General features: G+C 45.2%; 5 protein-coding genes across 8 annotated transcripts in view; 3 read left to right on the plus strand and 2 right to left on the minus strand.

The window, feature by feature from the left end:
• ppp1r7 (protein phosphatase 1, regulatory (inhibitor) subunit 7) overlaps positions 1-2158 on the minus strand; it is a 6952-nt gene extending 4794 nt beyond the window's left edge. The window contains exons 1-6 of the mRNA XM_068571457.1: positions 2083-2158; positions 1339-1434; positions 1133-1188; positions 729-794; positions 351-481; positions 1-148 (exon numbers count right to left, since the gene is read on the minus strand). The exon at positions 1-148 is cut by the window's left edge and continues 15 nt beyond it. Of these exons, the coding sequence (XP_068427558.1) occupies positions 1-148; positions 351-481; positions 729-794; positions 1133-1188; positions 1339-1434; positions 2083-2122 (537 nt within the window). The 5' untranslated portion in view covers positions 2123-2158. The remainder of the gene's footprint in view (positions 149-350; positions 482-728; positions 795-1132; positions 1189-1338; positions 1435-2082) is intronic.
• A 1389-nt stretch (positions 2159-3547) lies between these two features.
• LOC137782417 (uncharacterized) lies at positions 3548-7814 on the plus strand. 3 transcript variants are annotated; one of them, XR_011077270.1, is made up of 7 exons: positions 3548-3909; positions 4964-5146; positions 5336-5593; positions 6541-6639; positions 6923-6940; positions 7088-7268; positions 7593-7814. XR_011077270.1 is itself a non-coding variant. In XM_068571721.1 (6 exons), the coding sequence occupies exons 1-6, from the start codon at positions 3843-3845 to the stop codon at positions 7171-7173; spliced, it is 711 nt and encodes a 236-aa protein (XP_068427822.1). In that variant the 5' UTR covers positions 3549-3842; the 3' UTR covers positions 7174-7814. The 3 variants fall into 3 exon arrangements, 2 of the variants coding, with proteins under 2 accessions (XP_068427822.1, XP_068427823.1); XM_068571721.1 differs by having other exon boundaries at positions 3549-3909; positions 7088-7814; XM_068571722.1 differs by lacking the exon at positions 3548-3909 and adding an exon at positions 3933-4615 and having other exon boundaries at positions 7088-7814.
• A 754-nt stretch (positions 7815-8568) lies between these two features.
• cdc20 (cell division cycle 20 homolog) lies at positions 8569-11832 on the plus strand. 2 transcript variants are annotated; one of them, XM_068571077.1, is made up of 11 exons: positions 8569-8694; positions 9071-9274; positions 9370-9512; positions 9583-9679; positions 9767-9892; positions 10111-10307; positions 10387-10481; positions 10571-10799; positions 10959-11084; positions 11182-11299; positions 11406-11832. In XM_068571077.1, the coding sequence occupies exons 2-11, from the start codon at positions 9088-9090 to the stop codon at positions 11579-11581; spliced, it is 1494 nt and encodes a 497-aa protein (XP_068427178.1). In that variant the 5' UTR covers positions 8569-8694; positions 9071-9087; the 3' UTR covers positions 11582-11832. The 2 variants fall into 2 exon arrangements, with proteins under 2 accessions (XP_068427178.1, XP_068427179.1); XM_068571078.1 differs by having other exon boundaries at positions 9370-9449.
• A 1723-nt stretch (positions 11833-13555) lies between these two features.
• Positions 13556-16677, minus strand: elovl1a (ELOVL fatty acid elongase 1a). The gene is made up of 8 exons (XM_068569383.1): positions 16636-16677; positions 15846-15939; positions 15436-15626; positions 15254-15334; positions 15099-15155; positions 14888-14993; positions 14570-14709; positions 13556-14480 (listed from the first exon to the last, which is right to left on the minus strand). The coding sequence occupies exons 2-8, from the start codon at positions 15922-15924 to the stop codon at positions 14172-14174; spliced, it is 963 nt and encodes a 320-aa protein (XP_068425484.1). The 5' UTR covers positions 15925-15939; positions 16636-16677; the 3' UTR covers positions 13556-14171.
• Positions 16678-21276: 4599 nt separating this feature from the next.
• Positions 21277-25000, plus strand: part of LOC137781136 (bcl-2-related ovarian killer protein homolog B-like) — a 4111-nt gene continuing 387 nt past the window's right edge. The window contains exons 1-5 of the mRNA XM_068569720.1: positions 21277-21558; positions 21977-22295; positions 22827-22955; positions 24380-24543; positions 24886-25000. The exon at positions 24886-25000 is cut by the window's right edge and continues 387 nt beyond it. Coding sequence (XP_068425821.1) covers positions 22073-22295; positions 22827-22955; positions 24380-24543; positions 24886-25000 — 631 coding nt within the window. The 5' untranslated portion in view covers positions 21277-21558; positions 21977-22072. The remainder of the gene's footprint in view (positions 21559-21976; positions 22296-22826; positions 22956-24379; positions 24544-24885) is intronic.

The raw sequence follows: 25000 nt of genomic DNA on the forward strand, positions 1-25000 counted from the left end.
GCCCAGTTCCAGCATGTCCAGTTCTGTGAGGTGTTCCAGGTTGGCAATGCTGCTAATTTTGTTGTGAAGTAGAAAAAGTTTCTTCAGCTGAGTCATTTGCTCCAAACCCTCCACCTTCCTCAGCATATTGAAGGACATGTCAAGCTGCCTGTGGATCAAGCAAACAAGTACGTTCATCAGAATTCATTTCAGATGTTGGTTCTTTGTTCCAAGTCAGCTATAAGAAAATGAGAGCGGCAGACATCTTTCACACTCCAACAATAACACTAGTGTGTGGAAATCAGATCGACCATAAATATCTGGATGGATTCTCTCTGCTATTCAGAAACAATCGTTTTCTTCAGACTTACTCTATATTCGTGAGGTTGTGCAGGTTCTCCAGTTTGCGAATCTGATTGTCATAGAGGTCGAGTTCCCGCAGCGAGCTCAAACTGTTAAGGTTTTCTATCTTTTTGATGAGATTCTGTCTTAAGGAGAGAGTCTGTAAAATACACAGATGGGAAAAAAACACAACTAAGTGCAGATACAATCAATACCTGTATTTTAGAATATACTTTACATCTTTCTTTCTTTTTAAATAATTAACAAATAAACAATAACATTGTTGAACCATGTCGGGTTTCTCTAGTAAGGAAAAAAATTTAAAAAGAGGATAACTTTAGATTCTGCACACTTAACTGCTACCATGACATCACCCCATCCTGACAGTTCATACTGAGATTACTTACTTTAGCTTTCTGTAGCACCTCCAATCCTTCAATCTTCCCAATGCGACAATGAACAAGATCGACATCCTGTAAAGAAGAGAGACAGCTTATGATGACATCACGTATATAATGTAATACCAGTTAGGGGTATTTGTGTCATTTACATTCACGTGTGGATCAACTTAACCCAGAGATATTCTTTACATTTGTCGGAGAAGATCACAAGTTACTTCTTTTTATTTTATTTTTTGAAAAAAACAACACATTATTGCAATAAATAACTTAGCTTTCTCCACAAATAAAATCTACCACAAAATGTTACCTTCTGAAAAGACAAATTAAGTCTCTTAAAATCAGCCCAACCAAATGGAGTCAAAATCTTTTACTAAAAAAAGCATTATAAAGATTCATAGACATCCCCTAACCTCTTCCTCTGGGTCCAAAGTGATGGTGTCCATGTCGACAGGAGACTCTTCTATACCTTCAATAAGATCAAGAATAAATCCATGAACTGAAGGCAAGGTATTCTTCAGCATGATATAGACACAAAAGATTCATCGTGATGGGACAGGCTGCCACTTTCTTCTTGGTCAGTCACGTTGTGTGTGTCTGAGAGGAGGCGATGACTTACTTGTGGCAGCGGACTGGTTGGGGTCCACGTTGCCATTGATGCTCCTCTTCCTGGTCTCATCGTCACCAGACTCCTCGGACTCACCCCTCCGGTCCACTACAGTCCGCGGACAAAGAGAAGCTGACGGTCAGCACACAGACGCAGTGCTGTTGGACCCGTTGAGCTGACGCACACACTGGCCTGCTCACGACGGGGGAAGTGGGCATGTGGAGCGTCCAGCCTCTGTCCGACTGTCACAACCCAGTGGCTGTTAACTAAATCAAGTTTCTGCACTGCAAAAAGAGTGTGGGCCAAACTGGGACTACGCCATTATACATAGGTTTATATCGCAGTGGATGTGACCACAGTTGCTGCAGATTAACGAGCGCCACAACTCTCTGTGGAGGTTCACACAGGGTAAACATTGCTAACCGTGCTAGCTGCTAGCTGCTCGGACCCAGTGTGCGGGTTTACGAGCGTAACGTGGACACATGTTGTGTGAGCAGACGCGCTACGTTAAACATGACATACAGTGTCACCTCATTGGATTAATGAGGACACGCGCTGCGAGCTGGTGTTCGTGTGTTCGTGTGTAGCGTCGGCTAACGAGGGTTGTTGTTTGCCTGTTAGCTAGCAAGCCAGTGACGACGGTGTGGTGTGTAACGGGGATATGCTCGGATACAAACATATACATTTGTCAAGATGAATGCCGGTTCCCGAGCTAATACAATCATGGCACGGCTTAATCTTTCCACATTTACTGACCTTCCATCTCCTGAAGCTCTCCAACAGACCGAGAAGCCATGTTTCCTGTAAACAGTCCTGACAACCGCTCAGCCAATCCGGTGGAGGCTCGTGCTGCGGACGGACACGAGGGGGCGCTCGTGCCTCACGTGTACGAAAACATGTCGCGTACATATTGTACTGTGAATTGATTAAAACACTACTGAAGGAGCCACTTATTGAATAATGCAAGATATGTTTTACTCACAAATAGTGTGAACATTTGAATGCTCCCAACACAAACACTCTAAATGGACCCCTATTTCTTGATGCAGATATATGCAGTGTCACAACTGACTGGTTATAAAAACAACACAAAGCAAATACATTCTGGAGACATGAGAAACACTCTGTACAGTAAGCAGAATCACAAGCTTGTTCACAAAAGTGTGATGTGTTTATTGTCATTTTATTACTGCAAATCAGGCCATATTGGATTACATGAAGCATAAAACCCGCCCTCTCTGTGAAGTCCCGTGCTCTCTCACAGCAGACTGTTATACATCATGTCCCATCTGTTCCGCAAAACTTCCATTTTAAGGATCAGCCTGCAGAAGATTGAGGCAATTTAAAAAAGTCCTGGTGACAAAATACATAACGTGCATATCTCATCATTATAAATCTCCTGCGTCATTTCCCCCAGAACTCTTCATAAGATATGATAACAATGGGAATAGACAATATGCATTGACCTAAGACTGAACTGGGAGACTGAGATGAACAGAATGTCCCTTATTATCAGAGCAGTCAAAACAACAGACCGTATCATCCAGGATACCAACAAGTATAAAAGAATCCGGTTTGAACCAAAACGTTGGCTAAATATGTTTTGGGAATCTGAATGTCACAGAATCATTGACAGGGCAGGCAGCAGTTTGGAGTTACTTACTAACTTACTAACAACATAAAACAAGCCTGAATATATGACATGACGATTGTATTCACAGGCCTTCACTCGGATACCATAAAGGTCATTTAAGTTGTAAGTGAACTCAAACATGAGGTCACATGCATAGTGTGCCTGCGGGGCTATCCCACCAAGTGTGCGGAGCAGACACTCTGTGTGTGTTCACCCTGGCTGGATGGCTCCCAGAAACCAATGGCGTCATCAGTTGGTCAGTTATTACAAACGTAACCTGCTGACTGTCAGATTTAGGTCAAATAACTTCAAGTCTCTCATCTCCTAAAGAAGATTGTGTGAGTGACCAGAGACATCAAATAAATCCGGACTTAGTGACCACGCCTGGCCAGTCAGACCGGTCAACACAGACAAACCTGTTGATCACGAGAGAACACCGAGCTTTAGAAACAGCAGCTATGTCCTGCTACAGAGCAGCCTGCTTAGCAAGAGGCCAAGTAGACCAGAACAACTAAACCTCGTAAACTGGATCTGTTGTGGAGACGCTTCCAGACCACGTGCCCGCGGCATCAGCCAATCAGGAGCGAGACGGATGCACATTTAAAGAAAAGAAGGGAGTGAACTGCAGCAGAAGAAGAGGAGAGAGGCAGAGAGGAAGGGAGGAAGAGAATAAGAGAGGAAGAGAATAAGAGAGGAAAAGAGAAAGAGAATAAGAGAGGAAGAAAGGCGTGCTGGCGTGTCCGTGGGTGTCAAGTATTTGAGGAAGTTCGGTATCTTGTCTCGGATCAATACTGCGCCGGTTCGACGTCAATGGCTTAAAACGATCCCGTCGCTTTGAACCCGGAGACGGTTGAACGCGCTGAGTCAACAAGTAACGCTGGAAATGCATTTCCTTGGCATGTTGGTGCTGATGTCATACGACTTATCACTGGGTTTCCCCGTTCCAGTGGGTAAGAGTCTCTTTGCACTGTGTTGCTTTCCTCTGTCGCTAATATGTCACACCGAGAAGTCGTAACAATACACACAACCTGAAAGAAACGGACCGTTATAACATACAGTGTTAGTTCAGTTTGGCAGATGAGTTTCTTCTCATGCCGTTACTACTCTGCAGAAGGCTGCTGCACAGATGTCTTGGTCTTTGTGAAATGGAGCTCAGTCTTCGTTGACACTGAGTGGGTGTTGGTTCCTCTGCGTGGTTAGTTAGTTGATGGATGCCTTGTTGTTCTTCTACTGTTTTTCTACTGTTTGTCTTCTTGCAAACCAAGTTTACCCTCGGGTACCAATAACGTAACCAAACCAAAGTTATGAGGCCACAGTGTAACTGACCCTGAACAGGTTCTTCGATAGAATGGTTATTTTTTGAAAGCTTTTATTTGTAAGTGTCGTTGTATTTTTCGGGTGCTTTTACTTTGAAGGCCTTCTGGCGATACCGGAAGTACATGTAACGGTTGTAACTTGATTCCTTTTTGAAACCCGTCAAAAATGACGGAGTATCGTAAAAGTAACTTTGTATGAATTTTAAAGGACAATGTGTTAACGGCAAAGCGCCGAGCTGGAACGGGAACAAGCTCTTATGTTGATATTGGAAGGACTGACAGAAACGGGAGAGATGAATAAAACTTATATTCATCAATCAAGCTGAGTCGAAAATCATCAGTACGCTATTACCAACATCCGGCTGGGGTCTGCTACACACAGGGTCCGGTGTTACATTTAATCTAAGGTTTACTGCCACTTAGACCAACAAAAACAATATCCAAAGGACTTTATGTGGAAACATTCATAGTTTAAAGGACTATTCACCTGCTGGGTTGTAGTTCTAATCCATTTCTATTTTTGCAAAGTTAATATATTAATGCAGGATTAATTTCTAACGTTTGAGTATTTTCTGCACATGTTACATTTGAGCCTCTGGTTTCATCCCATTAAACATCCCTACTGCAGCATTTGTAATTAAGCTTTTTTTTCTCACTGTTTTGCTGTTACTGGATGCATTTGGCTTAGATACCATCGTAGTGCAGGTGCAGCAGCGGGGCGTGGTGGGAGCTCAGCAGGTCGTGCAGCAGGTCCTCCTCAATGGGATCTCTTTCACTGGCAAAAACCAGGAAGTTGACGGCATCATCCAAACCATGTCAGCGGATCCACTTCTTCCAACTCTCATCACTTTCAATCAAACTTCCGTCATGAGTAAGAAAATCATCACGAACTAGTAATAAAAATGTACATGATCACCTCATATTTCATGTCATGGTGAGATAGATAGATAGATAGATAGATAGATAGATAGATAGATAGATAGATAGATAGATAGGCACTTTATTATTTTATTACTTTTATCATTTATGTGTGTTAACGGCCATTATTCTTCCTCCCAAGGAAACCACACTGTCCTTCGTTCTCGTGAATGCATCCTGGAGGGGTCTCAGCTGCACTGGGCCGACCGTGTGTTCTACGATGGGAAGGTCTATCTGGCTCTGGACCACACCGGCACGTGGACAGCCTACGGACCAGAAGCACTGGCTTTCAAGGCAGCGTGGGACCGGGAAGAGCGGCGCACAAAGACGGAGAGGACCCACCTCCAGGAGGGGTGCGTCCAGCTGATGAGGGAACTGATGCTTTCAGAGGAGCAGTCCGGTTTGTATTGTTGTGCATTTTGTAACTATAATCTCACATTTAGATGTTTAAATCTAATGACCGCATGTTACCCACAAAATATGTCTGTTTGAAACAACCCCACTGAAGTATTTGTGCTTAACCTTTCTGAAGTGAACAATACCTATAATGGTGTCTTGGAGCAAAACAACAAATTGTATCAGACTATTCAGTAAACACATTTTCATGAAGTGTGAGCCTGAATGCTGCTGCTGGTGGAGGCAGCTGATGCCAATTAACTGCAAGTCATATGAACAAATGGGCTCATCGAGCAAAGTCCTCTTACATTGTCTCACAACTTTCTGTTAAGAGAAAGCAAAGTTACCTCGAGATGCACCAAATGTTCACAACCATCCACAATCTGCTCGTAACCAGGTGTGCTGAAAAAGGAATCCCACGTGATCATTACTTGGTGGCCAATGGTTCAGTATTAGCGTGGGAGATGTCCCTTAAACACTACAATGGGGAAGATGTTGTGCAGTGTGCAAATACTCTCGCACATGCCAAATAGAGGGAGAGAGGCCACAAAGAGGAAGAAGAACTTCAGCAGTAGTGAAAGTGAGGACCATTAACCAAGGAAACACAAGTTAAGACTGGCCAAAGCATCTCAGAGCAGTATGTTAGCCATTCAGCAGCTGAATGAGCCCATCACAGGGGTTTGGGTTGCTCTTAAGGGATCAAGTTTAAGAGCAAAAATGAAAAGAAACATTGCTAAATCCCAGAAATCATTGGTTACTAACAAAATACAAACAAATCATGGATAAAAACAAAACATCCCTTCCTGCATAGCCCATTGTAGAATACAAGATGAAAGGCTTAAACGTGAAACCTCGTTTGTCCCTGTGCTTGCAGAAGTCCATTTACAGTCTCAGTTGCAGAGGCCAGTTGGTTGGCGTGCAGTCGGGTTACAGTTTCTTTTGTTTTTCTAGGTCCAGGGATTTCTTTGCCTCAGATTCTGATGCCAATCCTGGCGCTCTTGGCCTTTGCAGGACTTATCATAATCAGCCTCCTCCTCACTAAAACGCATGGTGAGTATATAGGAGTTTCACTTTCCATTTGAATTAATAATAAAACAAGTTGCATAGCCCAGCTCCACACAAAAGCAGCCTTCCTGGCACAGCGACATGTCGTAGAAGGCAGTCTTAAGTGCTGCATATTGTCTGTTTTCATTTAAAACCTCCTTCACTCTGAATATCCTCATATACTCGGCTACATTTTGAAACGTCTCCTGTCACATGATTTCTGGTATGGAGTCACAAGGACATGGAAAGCATAATCATGTGCTTTGTCTTCCTCACACTCTCTGCCTAGGTTTGAGGCACCCTGGAGGTAAGACAACAACAGTCCCTATGTGTCCTGCAGTCCCTGTAGAGTCCACAGTACACACCAACACACTGGTGGAGTTTATACAAGATTAACTCAAAACCACATGGTCATGAATGTCCACCTAATCGGTGCTCTCTGATTTCCTTGCAGGTGTTGTCGGCTCAATCATACATTACCCTAAAGACATGACTGAATCGGCTGCGGACGTGAAAGGCAGCGGCTACAGGAGCTTGTAGTTCAAAGCTGTTGAACCGGGTCACACCAAGTCCCTCCTCTCTTTCTCCTGCTGACGGGCCACTTACTGACAGATGGACAGCGTTGCTCCATGAATGTAACCAAACTTTTGCTAGAGCACCAACAGCCACCGTGTGTAACGTGTGTGGTCCTGATTCCAGACTGCATTACTTTATGCACTTTTATGCATGGCTCACATGTTGCATATACTTTTAATACGCACCAAGAAATGTAAATGTGTTCTCTGACTGCAGCAATGTACAAGCTTACTTTTGTACAACTCATAACTTTCAGAGCAGACGGATCATATTGTTTGGACTCAGCTATTCAATTCTAAGACATATGGGAAATTTAAACAAGACAAGTGATCTACAGTATCTGATACCCGTTAAGACAGAGAATGTCACACATTGTCTCACAGTCTGTACAAGTCCTGCTGAAATCAAGTGTTAAGTGAAGCCACCGAGGGACCACGGATGCTAAACGCTGCCAAACACCGTCCAGGATCCAGAGAGCTGGATGCTGCCTCGTGCTTTTGGTCTGAGACGCCTCGACCGTCCATTCTGTATGAATGTGACATTTAAGCTAATGTTCAATGAAAGATATTTTTTATGGTAAATAAATATTATAGACTACAAACAAACTGTTGTATGAGTGTACATTATTTTAACATGTCTATATTGTGATGACAACATAAACATAGGATGGTGGCCTTGTGGAAAAAGAGTAGGATATTTCCATCCCACCTCATTAAAGAATAATAAATTAGTTTATGTAATGGTTTATGGGTTGTTTAACTTTTGGTATTAATTTCCATAATAGTTCTACAGATATATTTTTTCATATACATTTTTTTAAATGTATTTATTTTTACACAATCTTAGAATGAATGCTGTCAATCTAATTTATTTTTCAGCAATTCATGCTTCCTTGTTTTTTAACTTGGTTGTTAATTTAAGTAAAAGAAAACCTCGCTGTAATATCTTTTGGAGTTTTTATATTTTGCCATTCAAGAACACAATCCATAATGCATGAGCTGGAAATTAACAATAAAACATGACTATTTTAATCCCATAAATAGGCATATACTTGCAGAGAAACAGTTAAGTCTCTACAATTTCTCAACCTTCAAATAATGAAATTAAAAACATCCGATAGCTAGTATTAAAAGTGAGGCAACCTTCACTGAATCTTTCTTCCGAAAAATCTACATTTAAATAGTTTTTCTCTGTTTTTCTTGTTTTTATGTCACACGACTAATTCACAACCGCAGTATCATATTTCCGCCGATAGATGGCGGTATAGTTTTGTCGGCAGGCGGCCGCGCTGCGTCCGGACGTTTCCTCCACCAATCACAGAAGCGCATTGGTAATTGTTGCTATAGCAATGCCTGGGCTCCTTGAATGAACCAATAGCAGCAGCGCTTTTTGGGATTTAAACGGTGTCGCGTCATCAGAACTACATTCAAACTTTAGGAGACGAGAGAGAAAGGCCAGTGGAGTATTGCACGGTTTCTTGAAGAGGTGAGCTAGTTGTGTTCATTTTCAGGTTGTAAGCGTCAAATTAACTTTTACAGCGATTAATGTCCCTGAAGGTGAAGCTCCCCTGTGTTCTCTTACGTTAGTTTATCTTACGCTAGCTAGCTGTGTTTAGCTACAGGCGTCATACTTGGCTCATGCACACATGTTGAGCGGATGTTAAACGACTGCTTGTTTCCGTGTTGTTCATATGCGCTGGCGTCTTCTGACTCGTACCACCCGCGTTAGTGACGTGAGAGCTCAGGTTGATGTCAGCTGAGATCTGAGCGTTGGTAACGCGTCGACTGTCGAACCAACAGACCCTTAACTTGCTTAAACGTTAATGCTATCTATCTCATCCATCTATCTCGATGCACTGCAGGTTGTGTGATAAACTAGATGAACATGGCGCAGTTTGGGTTTGAAAACGACATTCAGAGCATCTTGAAGCTGGACATGCCCCTCACCAACGCTCCCATGGCGAGGTGGCAGAGGAAGGCCAGCTCCTCGGCCTCAAGCGGCTTGTCGCCTGGCAAGTCTGCCAATGTGCCGCTCAGCTCATCCAAAACGCCCAGCAAAACGCCAGGTAACGTGCGCCACTCTACGACGTCAGACTGAACACAGCCCTGTCGTTGCATCTTTGCAAGTGTTGACCCACTCGGGCTTTTTTAAACATTCCAGGCAAAAGCAAAAAACAGACGCCCTCTAAGATGGGAGGAGACCGGTATATTCCCACCAGGAACAGCAAACAAATGGATGTGGCAAGTTTCCTGCTCTCAAAGGGGAATGAGCTGGTGGACACCGCCAATGCATCAGGAACATCAGTGAGTTATCTAAATGCTTTTCTTATGATCTTTACTTGAGGTTGATTCAATATATTTTTTGTCTTTAAAGGAAACTCAGAAAGCCTGGTCCATGTGCCTGAATGGATTCAACCTTGAAGATGCAAAGATCCTGCACATTGGAGGCAAACCACTGAATGCTCCTGAAGGTACGGATGTTTGTGTGGAAACATGTTGACAAGAATATTGCATCTCTACAGAAACTTGCATAAAATATTTTTTACATTTATTTACAGGCTATCAAAACAACTTGAAGGTGCTCTACAGTCAGGGTGCAACTCCTGCCTCTGTCAAAAAGACGCGATACATATCTTCTACTCCTGACAGAATCTTGGATGCTCCTGAGCTTCGAAATGACTTCTGTGAGTTTGACACTTGACAGGTTTTTCAAAACATTAATGCGTGTTACTATTTAAAACTGTCTTCAATGTTTGCTTAACTGTTCACATTTTAGAATCACTGCAAACATTTGAGTGTAGACATTGATCACTACATTACTTTTTGCCAATTTATTGTTATGCAGAAAAGGCATTAATTTGGTCTCCTTTTTTTTTTTTTTTTAAATGTTCTCCCTTCTCAGATTTGAATCTGCTTGACTGGAGCAGTCGCAATGTTCTCGCTGTTGCGCTTCATAACAGCGTTTACCTGTTGGATGCTGCCCAAGGAGACGTCACGCTGCTCATGACGTTGGAGCGCGAGGAGGACTACATCTGCTCGCTGTCCTGGACCAGAGAGGGAACCTACCTCGCGATCGGCACCAGCGACTGCAAAATTCAGGTCGGTGTTTTCTGTTGGACATTTACAATCAAAGAAGTGCGTCCTATTCAGTTTTTAATGGAACCGTTTGTTTCCATAGTTGTGGGACGTCTACAACCAGAAGCGTCTCCGCAGCATGAGCAGCCATACATCTCGAGTTGTTAGCCTGAGCTGGAACGACCATGTTCTCTCCAGGTACAGTTTTTCTTTTTTTGAAAGAATAGACAAACTTGCATTTCCAGTGCTTATTTTTGTATTCAAATATAATGTTTCTTCCCTCCTAGCGGCTCGAGATCGGGACACATTCACCATCATGACGTGCGGGTGGCAGACCACCACATCGCCACGCTCTCTGGTCACGCTCAAGAGGTGTGCGGGCTGCAGTGGTCCCCTGATGGCCGATACCTGGCCAGTGGAGGCAATGACAACATGGTGCACGTGTGGCCCCGTGTGCAGGAGGGCCCCGCCGGCCAGGCTGTCCATTCCTGGAGTGAACATCAAGGGGCTGTTAAGGTGAGCGGCTTCATACCTGCACCAGCAGGCGGCCTTTGTTTTACACATCACTTGCAGGTTTTTAAACTATGATAAATACATCATTAACACTGTTGGTCATTCATTTTCCACCATAGTCTGGGTGAAGTTTGACCTTTTTTACTTTTGGTGTCGCTCCAGGCTTTGGCCTGGTGTCAGTGGCAGCCCAACATCCTGGCGTCAGGAGGCGGCACCAGTGACCGTCACATCCGCATCTGGAACGTGAACAGTGGCTCCTGCATCACTTCACATGACACTCAGTCCCAGGTACCTGCGCACGACGGGTTTGCTTTCAAATGTGTGTTGACATCGCGGTGATGACGTGGGTCTTTTCTCAAATCCCACATGGAAATATTCTTTTCAGATCTCGTCCCTGGTGTTTGCACCCAACTACAAGGAGTTGGTCTCTGCTCATGGATATGCCCACAACAACGTGGTCATCTGGAAGTACCCCTCTCTTACCCGGGTGGCAGAGCTCAATGGTAACTGGTTTTGTTTTTGATTGGCTCTGTACTTTTCATGCCTAACTTTTAAAGGAAACGTCCAGTGACCTGGCGGCGTTCTTCTAAACTTTCGAATGCGTTCTAGGCCACGAGGACCGAGTCCTCAGTCTGATTCTGAGCCCCGACTGCTCCACCGTGGCGACGGTTGCTGGCGACGAGACTATTCGTCTGTGGAAGAGCTTCGAGATGGATCCTGCAAAGAAGGCCAAAGAGGGGATGGTCAAATCCACTCGCAGTGTCATTAGTCAGTCCATCAGATAATTTGCCTTGTTTTATTTAATCTAGAATAAAGATATCTACCCAGTGTTTTAGCTGTGGCTGGAAATGTGCTGCGCCAATTGGGACTTTAATGGGGTTTAGGTCTCTATTGTTTATACAGGTCTGCTAATAAAGTACATGTGTTAAGTGTTGGTTTTTTAAGCAATGTATTTATGGCCTTCACTTAGCTTTTTATGTTATCAGAATGCATTGTATACAGTGGACTGGGTTATAAATAAATAGTTTCAACTATCTGTTGTGCTTCTGTCAGTTAATTGGTAATAAAATCCTTTAACTTGTGATGCGCCATCTTACTGTAAGGAGCTCGTATTGCTGCCTGCAGGGCGGCTTGTGGTTCCTCCAGTCTCAAAGCAGGATGGCGGGCAGAGCCTTCACTTATCAAGCGCCGCTTCTGGCACGAGCTTCCAGTCAGTCGCCTCATTAAAGACTTTCCTCTTGTGACGGCGGCTCTGTCAGAGGCAGAGTCACAACTTTCCTTCAGCTTCACAAGAGCAACTCACCCTGTGACTCCGTCAGAAGTGCTGCTGAAGGCTTGGACTGCTGGTGGCCATCTTGGGACGCTTCTGGATGAATGAATGCCTCTTCATGCACATTACCTCCTCACGGTTCATGGCTCTGAAGCCGGCCCTGCCATGCTGGACAGGTGTGTGTGTGTGTGTGTGCGCGCGCAGATTAAAAAGCCCCTGAGGCTAATTGTGCTTTTGGGCAATACAAAAAAAACCATTAGATTATTGGGTATTGTGTCACAATGCACCTGTCGGGCTTTTTCGATAACTCCAGATGTCGACGGCCATCGCGCGTTAAGTCCCAGATGTTTTGTCAGACTTTGGTCCCGTTTAACCAACGAGCCAGGCTTTCTTTTGTCAGGCCGACTTTTTCATTAGATTTGGTTTCATAAAGAAATTCAACGTAGTTCAAGTTCAGTTACTGAGGAAACTTATGCTGCAAAACTAACTTGATCAGAGCAGACTGACTTTGATTACGCAACAGCTCAGGCTTAAGAGTCAAATTACGTTTTTTTTGTAAAATCAACTGTGGCGTAAAATGTTGTCAGTCTTGATTCGTTCCATATCGTCACCTTCCTTAAATAATGGCTCATTTTCTCAGAAAACACAAAAAATGGAATCAAATGTAATAGAAGTGCAAAGAGGCTCATGTAACACGGGTCAAATTATGTTATGTTTGAATGAGATTTTCATTGACAAAAATGCTACGTTGCTCGCTTCAAAATGGCGTTTTGAAAAGCTTGTGAAGGTGCTGAAGTCACATTGTCTTTTGAACTTCTTGGCGTTCACAGCGGATGTTTCACCTGAGCTCAGGGGTCACGAGACACTTTTTTTTAGGAAGGTGACGATATGCATCTCTTCATTTTTTAGTGTTTATGAAGCCTTCAGTCTGATCCACTTATGGTTTTTAACGATTGCTCATTTTTCTTTCCACTCATTTTGTGCCTCATCCACTAAAGTTTAGTTTTGAAACTAATCCAAGAAGAAAAGTGCATCCTTGAGGTTATCCATGGATTCTTAGTCACTTTATTGATCCCCTTTTGACGAGATGTATTTTGGTTATTATTAGATATCAATATGACTTCACCTCTTTGGTGAAACATTTCAGAAGCAAAACAAGTTACAAAGCATTTACAGATTTTATTTCTGCATAAGTCAGAAACAGATTAATCTACTGAATGTTGAGGGTTAATTGTCTTTTTCATTGTGGCAAATATCAGATACAAAAGTTTAAACGCAGTCCTTCAAACTAGATCTTCGACAGTCATCAGTGCACATGTGTAATGAATGCAGTAAAAACACTGGTAGGTCATAAATACATACTGCAGTGATATTCATAAACGGCACACTTCTAATTCAAAGGAAAGCACTTTGTGACTTCACACAGCGAGCTGAGAACAGACCGACGTCACGACTCCACCCTGCAGGAGTCAGACTCATATCCGGCACATTTCTTTTCCACAATTTTTAAAGTTGAGGTGTGGCATGGTTCTTACAAAGTGCATGTAACTACTTTCCAAATGACATAGACCTTTATCTAAAAAAATGTTTTATTTCAAAAGATAAATAAAAACAGAACAAAACTAAATATTTGACATTTACAATGAAAGCTTTGTCTTATGTCAGACAAAGTCTGTCGACGTTGTGTGTGCTGCCTTCAGTGGAAACTGTGCAACAATGGTCATGCCAGCCAAAAAGTAGTGTGTGTCAGGCGTGTGTGTGTGTGTCAGGCGTGTGTGTGTGTGTCAGGCGTGTATGTGTGTGTCAGGCGTGTGTGTGTGTGTGTGTGTGTCAGGCGTGTGTGTGTGTCAGGCCCGAGGTGATCAATACTATATGTGACAAAATGAGCACCAAGTCTCGTACAGTGTTCATCACAGTTAATAGTTTTCACAAAGACTAACAAACACAAAGCGGCAAGTAGAACGACCAAAACACATATCCCAACAAGTGTGCAGAAGAAAAGTAGATTTATGTAGAAATTGTGTAGTTTAGAAGAGACATATCGAAGTCGGTGCCGTTTCAATACGCTACTCGATGTGAATGACATTTCCCAGGTAGCTCCAGAGTCAGATTTCCTTTACTTTTCCCAGGAAGATTTTGCCGTTGGTATGGTGGTGCCCGTTCCCGTTCTCCAGGTGCTTCCCATTGGCCACCACGGAGATGGCTTCACTGGTTAAGCCGTTCTGTTTGGGTTTGTCCTCCCTGGCTGGAAGCCGCTTTCCCTTTATATAGGCCTGGATCCAAAAGTTGGAGAAGAGGGTGAAGAAGAAGGTGCCATACATCCAAATCAAATGGATCCACATGGGAACCTGGTAGTCACACGTTTCCATGAAGTAGTACTGGCTGATGTGAACAGAGACCAGAACAAACTGGAGCTGTGGAACAGCAGAGGAAAGACGAGTCCTTCAAATCACATCATACAAACATACGCACGAGTGTTTAAAAAAAGAAAACAGGGACCTACAAGCTGAATGGCGGTCATGTACTTCTTCCACCACAGGTATTTCTTGAAGCGAGGTCCAGCAGCAGCGAGCAAGTAGTAGAAGTACATGATGACGTGGACGGCTGCGTTCACCAGGGCGTGGAGGGTGGTCATTCCTCCAGCTTCAACGGGACAAAACAAACAGGAAATGATGCGTTTCCTTCCACTTCTGTATGCAAATGTGCAGCGGTCACCAGCTAATCGTTTGGGTCTTGTACTGGATGCAAAGTAATGTCAAGCTGTGATGTGAAGAGATGCCATGTGTTGTGTTACACCGATGTTATGCAGAGGACAGCTCACCAGGCGTCAGGGTGACGCCCCACCACCACGTCCAGGGCATGAAGGAGTGATGGAACACGTGGAGGAACGTGATCTGGCTTTGCTTCTTCCTCAGCACAAAGAACACCTCAAATAAATGTGGAACAAGCTCAAGTTAGTCTGAACAAAAGATCAGTCGCACAAAATTGTCAGAGAATTAAAAGTTGTTTTGGTGAGAGGAAAATGTCCTTACTGTGTCGAGGAGTTCCACGTATTTTGAAATATAAAACAACCAACACACTCGAATCATCTGCAGGAGGGAAAGAAGAGAAGTCCTGTAAGGCCTAACAATCAAAGGTGGAACCAGTCAGCGAGCTCCTCTGCTCCCAGGAAGATGTGCCGGCTTACCCGTAAAGTCATCGGGCTGCTCGACGTGTCCACAAGGTCACATCTCCACGTGTAGGTGGTGCCCCACCCGGACACCAGGAACTACAGATGTCAAGCACAGCAGCTGTTACAAGCACTCTGCTATGTGAAGAAACTGGGCTTTTAGTCTGAAAATAACCTTATTTGTCAACGATTCTGTTTACCTCGTACACCACGTAGGCGTTGAGTAAAACCATGCTGAGGTTGTAGACGATCATGGCTGTGTTGAGACGGAAGGGCTTCCTGTTGGCCATGAGGCGAGGGCCAACGCCCTTGCAGAAGATAACATAGGATATCAGGATGCTGCTCATCATGACGGGGCCCTGCATCAGCGGGTAGTCCCTGATTCGGACATCTTGAGAGAACAAAAAACACACGTTCCTCATTATATCAGCACAAACACACAGAGATATATCTGTAAATGCACTTTGTACATAGTTGGGGCAGATTCAGGTGATAGTTTAAAGAAAGACAACCTTTCTCTGCAGCATGTTATCATTATGCCTGCTGGTCACAAGGTATTCATTCATACTGTCACTAAGCAGAGGTGTAAATCTGCATCAGAGACACTTACCAATCCACGAGTCCACAAACATTTGGAATTTTAAAAGGTTTGATTCAGCTTCTTGCAGCATGGTGACTCCTTGTTCCATTGACCTACTGAACCACTGAAAGAAATAAAGAGGAGAGGAGATGAAGCTGAAAGAGAGGTCTGTTGCTCAGGTGAGCCACAAAGCAAGCCGTCCACCTGCTGCCTGAACAAACAGGAGACAGCTGCACAGGCTCATCAAACACCCATGGGTGCCCTACAACCTTCTGTGAAACAGAAATCTGTTGCAGGAGCTCCTTTTACTGCCTGACTGAAAGCGTAGCATGTGAGCAACAAATCCTCACGGGTTCCTCACTAAATGGACTAAAATGCAAAAGCTTCATTTTATTTAGTGAAGGAAAAAGTAAACAATGACTTTGTGCTTAAAATCAGAAATCTATGAATGTTTGGTGGAGGATTGTGAAACATGCGATGGCGGCTGTCAGTCTGAAGACAATGAAATACTCCATTGCTGACTAACAGAGCGAGTCAAACAGGTGAGGCAAAGAACTTGGCCCTTACAGCCAAGGAGCCAATCTCAGCCACCCAGATATGAGCTGATCACAGATCTCCAGGGTGTAGCACACTTCTTTTAAAAGAAGGAAGGTTTTGATGGCCGAATCATGATGAACATTGTCTGGCAAAAGACACCATGCTGAGTTAAAGTAGACGCTAAGAACACAATTAACTTTGTTTCCCTTCTTTTTACAAATACAAATCTTAGATCAGTGAAACTGTTAAAACACTGCTGACGTACAAGTAACAAGAGACTCACCAGCACAAGTCCTCAGCTCACTCCTGTGAGAGGAAATCAGCTGCACAGCCGAGGCAGCGGCACTCAATCCAGAGAAATGGATCAATCAGTGAGAGCTGATCCACATACATGCAGAGCTTCTCCGTGAGCTGGAGCCTCAACCTTCCTCAAACGTCCCTGAAGCCGGTTTTTTACAAGCAATCCAACAAAAGCAGAAAGTTTCACAGGTAAGAGATGGGAAAAAGAAGCAAGAGCAAGAAGAGTAAAAGTTGAGAGGCCAGCTATGACAACTATGGCACTGAGATCATTCCAGTCAATTTAAACCCTGAGGTACTACTCCAGACCTCGCTGGTTTCAGGACCACACCCTGTGCCAAGGCTGGCTCCACCTTCCTATCCTCACATAGCCGGTTTGTGATTGGTCTCATCAATGGTGGTGAAGGAAGGGGATGGTGTCATGGAGGTACAGGCCCACTTTAAAGAGACCGAGCCAGGGGAGAATGGCCCAGTTGTTGGGCAACGGAAACAGCGAAGCACAAGAGGATAATTACAAATAGAATACTTTTAATATATCTGAATATTAAAGGTTAAGATGCCCCTTTGGCCATTCAAAACAGATTTGAACTTGCCACTTTACAAATGTCCATCAAACATTATTTGGGCTAAAGGTGAAATCAGCTGTTGTACAGTGGCATCGTCACTGAGCAGCCCATCCCTTCACGCTGTCGCTCACAGGTTCAACCCTCTGACGAGCTCTCCTGCGCCGCTGGTTTTACCTGTTTTCTGTTCACCTGCGAGGATGGGCGTGAAGTTTGAAACGTCTCTCAGACTGAACAGTTGGCTGGTTGGGAAAGAGGAAGAGGAGGAGGAGCAAGAGGAGAAGGAGGAGGAGGAGGAGGAGGAGAAGGAGGAGGAGGAGGAGGAGAAGGAGGAGAGCTCGTCACGGTCTGTTTACATGGTGTTTGTCAGGCTCCTCTATGACGGCATGAACACTGATTTAACATTTGATTCATTAACAAAGTCTGAAACACGAACATGACGCGGTGATTTTATCGCAATTAGTTGAATGTTTAGAGTTCAAACTAATTCCTGTGCTTGTCGGTTTAGTCATGAATAGAATTCCAGGAGAAACTCAAACCACAACGATTGCACATGTGGAGCTCGGATGCAATGCAGTTTGGACTTGTGTGCTGACATCACCGCTGCTGGACGAGTCCTCCACGTTGAGCAGCGCCGCACTAACCGGTCACTTCTCAGCCTCACTCGGAAGACAAAGCGGGTGCGTTAACATATTCAACAGGACAGTTTCTCTCAGGGGGATCTGGATAGAAACGACACACCCACAAGACACAATGATGAAGCGTCAGGATACGAAGTTTACATCAAATACAACAAATGTACAGCAGAAGAAAGAAAGCCTGACTGAAATGTGTGAATGCTCTGCGAGCCCACGTGTTCTTGTCCCGGAGAGACTGTCATCCTCTAACCTCATGGTCAGCTGGTTTTCCTGGCTGCCATTAGTACAGTGCTCCTCACATTGTGAATTAGAATCTCCCCTCTAGAGGGTCATCCCCTCTAGAGGGTCATCCCCACTAGAGGGTCATCCCCTCTAGAGGGTCAGACCCTCTAGAGGGTCATCCCCACTAGAGGGTCATCCCCACTAGAGGGTCATCCCCACTAGGGGGTCAGACCCTCTAGAGGGTCATCCCCACTAGGGGGTCAGACCCTCTAGAGGGTCATCCCCACTAGAGGGTCATCCCCACTAGGGGGTCAGACCCTCTAGAGGGTCATCCCCACTAGGGGGTCAGACCCTCTAGAGGGTCATCCCCTCTAGAGGGTCATCCCCACTAGAGGGTCAGACCCTCTAGAGGGTCATCCCCACTAGAGGGTCATCCCCACTAGAGGGTCATCCCCACTAGGGGGTCAGACCCTCTAGAGGGTCATCCCCACTAGAGGGTCGCGCCCCACTAGAGGGTCAGCCCCACTAGAGGGTCGCGCCCCTCTAGAGGGTCATCCCCACTAGAGGGTCAGCCCCACTAGAGGGTCGCGCCCCACTAGAGGGTCAGCCCCACTAGAGGGTCGCGCCCCACTAGAGGGTCATCCCCACTAGAGGGTCATCCCCACTAGAGGGTCATCCCCACTAGAGGGTCAGCCCCACTAGAGGGTCGCGCCCCACTAGAGGGTCATCCCCACTAGAGGGTCAGCCCCACTAGAGGGTCGCGCCCCACTAGAGGGTCATCCCCACTAGAGGGTCATCCCCACTAGAGGGTCAGCCCCACTAGAGGGTCAGCCCCACTAGAGGGTCGCGCCCCTCTAGAGGGTCATCCCCACTAGAGGGTCAGCCCCACTAGAGGGTCGCGCCCCACTAGAGGGTCATCCCCACTAGAGGGTCATCCCCACTAGAGGGTCATCCCCACTAGAGGGTCAGCCCCACTAGAGGGTCGCGCCCCACTAGAGGGTCAGCCCCACTAGAGGGTCGCGCCCCTCAGTTTGAGAACCACTGCATTAGTACAAACTACAACACTGTTCTTCTTGGTCTACACTCAGTCAAGGTTCAGCCAGATGGAATTTATCACATAGATATGAAAAAATAACACAAAATGGTCCCACAGTTTTCTGCCCAGCGGCATAAGCAGAGAGTTGAGCCTTAGACATACCGGCCGGCCTCTGTTAGCCAGCCGTGGACAAATAAACAGTCAATGTGGTAGTTCATGAAATAGCAGTAAAGGTTGCCGAACCCAAAGCGTAGACATTCCATCATTAGTGACGCTAACATGTTTGGAATAGCAGAGTCTTTGTGTCATTTGTGATGAAACGACAATTCCATGCGGGAAGCCTCGATATGCTGAATGTTATATGAATGTTATACTTCATAATACAGCAGTATGTTTTACAACCGAGCTGTGTTTCATTCACGGCAGTGTTGACAACCTCGCTGAGCAAAACCATGTAAAACAATAACTGCAACTATATTGACTCATTACGAGTCATCCAACCCAGGAACTGAGTCGCTTAAGATCATATTTGAGAATTCAGGTTTCTCATTGAACAAATGAATGTGAATCCTGAACAAAGGGCGAGGTTTTCTTTTACAGCAACACTTATCTTCAAACAGGATCTGGAACAGTAGAAACTCACCATCAACATGATAATTACTGAGTTTTCTTCTTCTCACAACACGAACACTTTGAGTTTCAATAGTTTGTTCTTCAATTTTAAAACCACTTGAAATCAATACAAAGCTGTTCATTGTGGTCTTTATGAGGCACTGGGCTAGAATTATAGCAGGTTTGGGAATTATTTTCTAGAAATATAAAAAAAATACATTGATGGGTTATCCAGGAGACTGAAATTGTAGGTTCACTCAGTTATTTATTTTTTTCAAAAAGGATTTTTTTTGTGTATGTCACGATTGTCCGGCGTTGGGCCAAGTAGGAAAATGTAAGTTAATCATGATCATAATTATATTTAATTATTTGATAATTCGACTTTGTGTGCTTTGTCTGTTCTCATTAAAGAAGGTTTAGCTCCCCACAAAGTACACAACATCCCCATCAGTAGCAAACAGGTTCTAAATGTGTCACACGATGTGTGTGAATCAGGCTGAAGAACTTGTTGTGTTTTTATGAACCGACAAGAAGACAATATTCATGTACAACATCTCTGAGACACACGTTTCACTCTGAAGGGGAATCCTGTTTTTCATGATTTGTGTGAATCCATAATCATCAATAAAATAGTTACTGTGTTGTGTTCATATGTTGATAAGAATCGGTGCAGACAAACGAGAAGAAGAAAAGACCAACAATGTTGACCTCAGCATTAAGCTGAGTAACAGCGACACCCAGCGGCCACACTATATACTTATTAACTAATAATAGGTTAATGCCATTAGTGTAATAATATCCTCCAATAAAAATACATCATACCTGTTATCAGTTTACAAACATCAGAGTTGGGTTTTGCTTATTATTTTAATAACAGCTAACACATAAATACCCAGAGATCAATAGAAATGAATAAGTGTGTTTCTTCTTATTTTCTTGAATGTTGGGACACATGGTGAACTATTTCCCCACATTTCCAAACACCAATAGCTCATTAAGTTTTGTTTTGAAAAATTACATAAAACAAGATCGATGCAGCCTCCATGAGGTTTATTGTATTTTGATTTAATACTACTACTACTAATACAACTAAGTGACAATACTTTAATTAATAAAACAATAAATCTGCGTCATTCATGGCGCACAATAAAGCCCAATTAACTTCATCTCAGTCAGTAGTGCTGACACCTGCATTCAGCTCCTCTCCACGGATTTAAGGTGCGACACAGCAAGTTACACTTAACTGGGAGATCCTCCGATACACCTGCTCAGGTAAACCCCCTTTCACTCACTCCTACACATCGCAACCGCGTGACATTGTTTGAAACCTGCCTCGAGGGCTTCAACCCCACAGGCAGGTCGCCCTGGAGCCTGAGTGGACACAAAGAAGGAAGAACGGCCATCAGACGCGGATCGTCCGCCAGGATTTGTGAATGAAAACGTGGGCGCAGTTCATTTGAGCCCTCCGGCCCCCCGTCGTGAGGCTCGTCGTGTTGAGTCGCCGGGCGGCGCGCGGTAACTCCTCCTCCGGGCTTCTCCTGGCTGTGAAACCAACGCACCCACAGAAAGCCAGCGGGAGGCGGAGCAACAGGTAGCCGTCCTCCCGCCGCGGCGCTCGGCTCAGTTCCGAGGAAACAAGCGGAGCAAGAGCCGATGAACGAGAGCCGAGGCTGGGCTTCGACCTACTGGCGTCCGGATGGTCTGAAGCAGTTATTCAAAGAGAAGAAGAAGAGAAGAGAGACTGTTTGAAAGGTTTTCTGATTTATCGATTTAAAAAAAAAAAATCCCATCTGTCATATCAGAAGCGGAAACATCTCAATATGGATCCAACGTCGACGGTAAGCTGGCTCGTCCTCTGGAGCAACATCCTGACTTTTAGATGATCGACATTGTAAAACGCGTTCATGCTCTTTACCACTAAACGTTGCACTTTGACGTGATGACGTTTCTCTTTCCATCTTGTGGCATCAGCTTGGTGTTGCGTAATGACCTGTAGCAATATCCCGACTATCCCACCAGGTGACTCAACATGACGCCTCCACCTCATTGTTGTGTAAGGCAGTGCTGTGATTTAGAGTGCGCGTGCACTCAAAGTGCTTGTTGAATGTCAAACGGAGTATTGAATCACTCAAGATGGTGACCTGCTGTTGGCACCAGTTTGTGGATGAGAAGAGTTTTGTCCCTGTCTGACAGAAACATTTCCAGATTCAGGGATGTGCTTCTCCGCCTCTGAATGAGGGTTTGTTGTCTCCGCAGCTGCCACATGGTCTCCGGCACTAGACTCTGGGGTTAAGAGGTCGCCCTGAGACACAGCTGATCCGGCGCTGTCGGACCGACCCCCTGCAGCAGGACATGGAGGTCCTGCGCCGGTCCTCTGTGTTTGCTGCGGAGGTCCTGGATGTGTTTGACCGATCGTTGACTGAGAAGGAGCTGGTGAGCCAGTCCAAAGCGCTGTGCAGAGACTACATCCTGTCCAGACTCCACCAGAACGGACTGGGCTGGTCCAAAGCCGAGCTGCACCTCTCTCCGTCTAAAGCCGCTCTCGCTGACGTGTCGCTGGTTCTTCTGTGTCTTGGTAAGAGCGAGCTGAGGAAGTCTCACAGAGCAGCGCGCTGCAGCATGACTTAGGTTTTGGGCTTTTGAGGGGCAGCGGTCCATCTTCTGGAGACATGAACCTCACATGATCCGATGGGAGGCCGCTGGCTCCATCCTGATCTTAACTCCAGAACCAAAGAGCAAACGCTGTTTCAGGCTATTTCGGGGTCATATCTTGATACCCGTTTCTTATTCTTCATCCTCTGCTGCATCACAGAGGATGCAGTCTCACGACACGTCGCCATGAAGCATTTCATGGCTTCATGACGGGCTGAAGGATGATTCAACTGATCATCAAGATCATTGATCGTCTGAGTCGTAACAAACCCGACTGATTTACACGTATTGTACATGTTCAGCCATGATGACGGGTCAGACGATGAGGTCAGAAGGTGTGTGTGTGTGTGTGTGTGTGTGTGTATCATAGTTTGTGTAATTTGGAGCTTTTCAATATTTGGTTTAAACTGCGGTCCAACAAACAGATTTATTGATCTCTCCCTGTGTTACCTAGGCGACGAGCTGGAGTGCATCCATCCCAGCTTGTACAGGAACGTGGCGCGGCAGCTCAGCATCTCTGTTGCCATGGAGAACGTGGTTCCAGATGCCTTCATCGGCGTGGCAACAGAGATCTTCTCAACAGGTACACAGCTGATGATGTCGTGAAAGATGTGCTATAATCTATATCTATCTATAATCTATATCTCTCTCTATGTGCTTCTATCTATATCTATATCTATATCTATATATATATATATATATATATATATATATATATATATATATATATATATATATATATATATATATATGTATATGTATATATATATGTATATGTATGTGTGTGTGTGTATATATATATATATATATATATCTCTGTGTGTGTGTCTCTCTCTGCGTCTGGCCGCAGTGTGACGAGCTGCTCAAACTCTTCATGTTTCTTGGGAATATTAAAAGTGGATTTTCTGTGTTCTGAATAAACTTGTGCGTGTTTAGACGTCACGAGGATGTATTTCTGGAAGCGGCGTGGGATTCCTCCTGAAGAACAACAAGCTGGTGAACCCAGCGGCCTTCTGGGAGACAAACTGCATATAAATAGAATGAAGTCGGTTCAGCGCTGCCGGACCCGTTTCATAGCAACCCGTCGGGTTCTGGTGGTTCTGCCTCCACGAAGCAGCGAGTGCAGCGACTTCATGTATCAAAAGCACTTTTCTGAAATGATTTCTTAGTGCAAGCGGCCATCTGTCTCTCTCCACAGGACTTGTCTCTGCTCATCTATCTTTGCCTGCCTCCCACTTCTGTTCCTCTTCACACCCTCCTCTTCTCCAGCTTCATCCCTGACCATGTCCTCTCTATTTGCGTCCTGTTTCTCAGTAGCGAGAGCGACGTGACGGATCCCATGGACACTTATCTCCTTATAGCCCGAGCCGGCTCTGTCGCTCACGGCCGGTCAGACTGCAGTCGGCCGTGACCCAGCGAGCCGGGATAAGGAGGCTAATGCCATTAGAGCGGCTGCAGCGCTGACGGCTGGCAGGACGTCTCGGCCGTGCGGCAGGAGCTGGATTCACTTGAAAGAAGCTTGGTCCTTGTGATAAATGCAAAATCATTTTCTGAACGTGTTGACTCTCCAGGAACACGCAGTCTCACACTCTGACTGAGAACTGGTCTCCGAGACGTCTTATCAGAACACAAAAGCTCTGCTTTGTTGACTTAAACCTGGAATTTACAGTTTCTTTCAGTACAAGGTCCACCGGCTGCCCCACGCGCTGGGAGTCAGGTCACACGATGTGTAACAGAGTTAATGGAGAGGAGACGACCCAACGGAGCGGCTCAAGGAGGTTCTGTTTGTTGCTTCCGGTCAGGAAACTTCTGCCAGCGTGGCGGGCCGACGCTCCGGCCTTCTGCACGGCTCTGATCTCTGTGCTTCTCGGTTATCAGACCAGAGGAATCGATATCGCTCTGCTGAAGCCTGAAGATGTTGTTCAGGAAACAGTCGTGCCGAACGTGGACGGGTGGACGTGGACAGAGATGACCTTCAGGTGACCTGCTGCTGTTGTCCTTCTGCAGGTGTGACTTGGGGTAAGGTGGTCTCCATGTACGCGGTGGCCGGCGCGCTGGCGGTGGACTGCGTCCGGCAGGGTCACCCCACCACGGTGCACATCCTCGTGGACAGTCTGGGACAGTTTGTCCGCAAGTTTCTGGTTCCCTGGCTGAAGAGACGGGGAGGATGGGTACGTCACTTCATTTTATCCCCACAAACTAAATGTTCTTTTTATTATTAATCATGATTTGTGCGATCGACAACGAAGAAAGGGAAAATCCCTGAGAATAAAACGAGCAACTTTCTGTCCTTCACCATCGCCTCGCACTATCACTGCGTGACTGATGACGTCATGGTGTTCATGGATTAAAGTGTGTGTGTGTGTGTGTGTGTGTGTGTGTGTGTGTGTGTGTGTGTGTGTGTGTGTGTGTCTGACGGTCAGTTACATGCTGCTGCTTCCTGTTGGCTGATCTCATGCAGTTCTGTGATGTTTCCTTGTGGTCTAATTTAAATCTAAACGTCCTGCTTCCAGGCGGAGATCACTAAATGTGTGTTGAAGAAGGACGTCGCCCCCGAGCAGCGCTGGCTGTCCTCCGTCATCGAGTCCCTGAAGTACTTCCTCACCACGCTGTACGTCTACGTGATGA

Source organism: Clinocottus analis, unplaced genomic scaffold (genome assembly GCF_023055335.1).
Source record: "Clinocottus analis isolate CAN_PGR_092001 unplaced genomic scaffold, fCliAna1.0.p SCAF_11, whole genome shotgun sequence".
Classification (NCBI taxonomy): domain Eukaryota; kingdom Metazoa; phylum Chordata; class Actinopteri; order Perciformes; family Cottidae; genus Clinocottus; species Clinocottus analis.

Excerpts from the sequence above, each read along its gene's own strand:
- LOC137782417 (XM_068571721.1), top strand. The coding sequence starts at position 3,843 with ATGCATTTCCTTGGCATGTTGGTGCTGATGTCATACGACTTATCACTG. Across the intron at positions 3,910-4,963 it reads GGGTTTCCCCGTTCCAGTGG|ATACCATCGTAGTGCAGGTG; the intron begins GTAAGAGTCTCT and ends CATTTGGCTTAG. Across the intron at positions 5,594-6,540 it reads GCTTTCAGAGGAGCAGTCCG|GTCCAGGGATTTCTTTGCCT; the intron begins GTTTGTATTGTT and ends TTGTTTTTCTAG.
- elovl1a (XM_068569383.1), bottom strand. The coding sequence starts at position 15,924 with ATGGAACAAGGAGTCACCATGCTGCAAGAAGCTGAATCAAACCTTTTA. Across the intron at positions 15,156-15,253 it reads GCAGCCCGATGACTTTACGG|ATGATTCGAGTGTGTTGGTT; the intron begins GTAAGCCGGCAC and ends TCCCTCCTGCAG. Across the intron at positions 14,710-14,887 it reads GGGCGTCACCCTGACGCCTG|CTGGAGGAATGACCACCCTC; the intron begins GTGAGCTGTCCT and ends GTCCCGTTGAAG.
- cdc20 (XM_068571077.1), top strand. The coding sequence starts at position 9,088 with ATGAACATGGCGCAGTTTGGGTTTGAAAACGACATTCAGAGCATCTTG. Across the intron at positions 10,482-10,570 it reads AACGACCATGTTCTCTCCAG|CGGCTCGAGATCGGGACACA; the intron begins GTACAGTTTTTC and ends CTTCCCTCCTAG. Across the intron at positions 11,300-11,405 it reads CCGGGTGGCAGAGCTCAATG|GCCACGAGGACCGAGTCCTC; the intron begins GTAACTGGTTTT and ends AATGCGTTCTAG.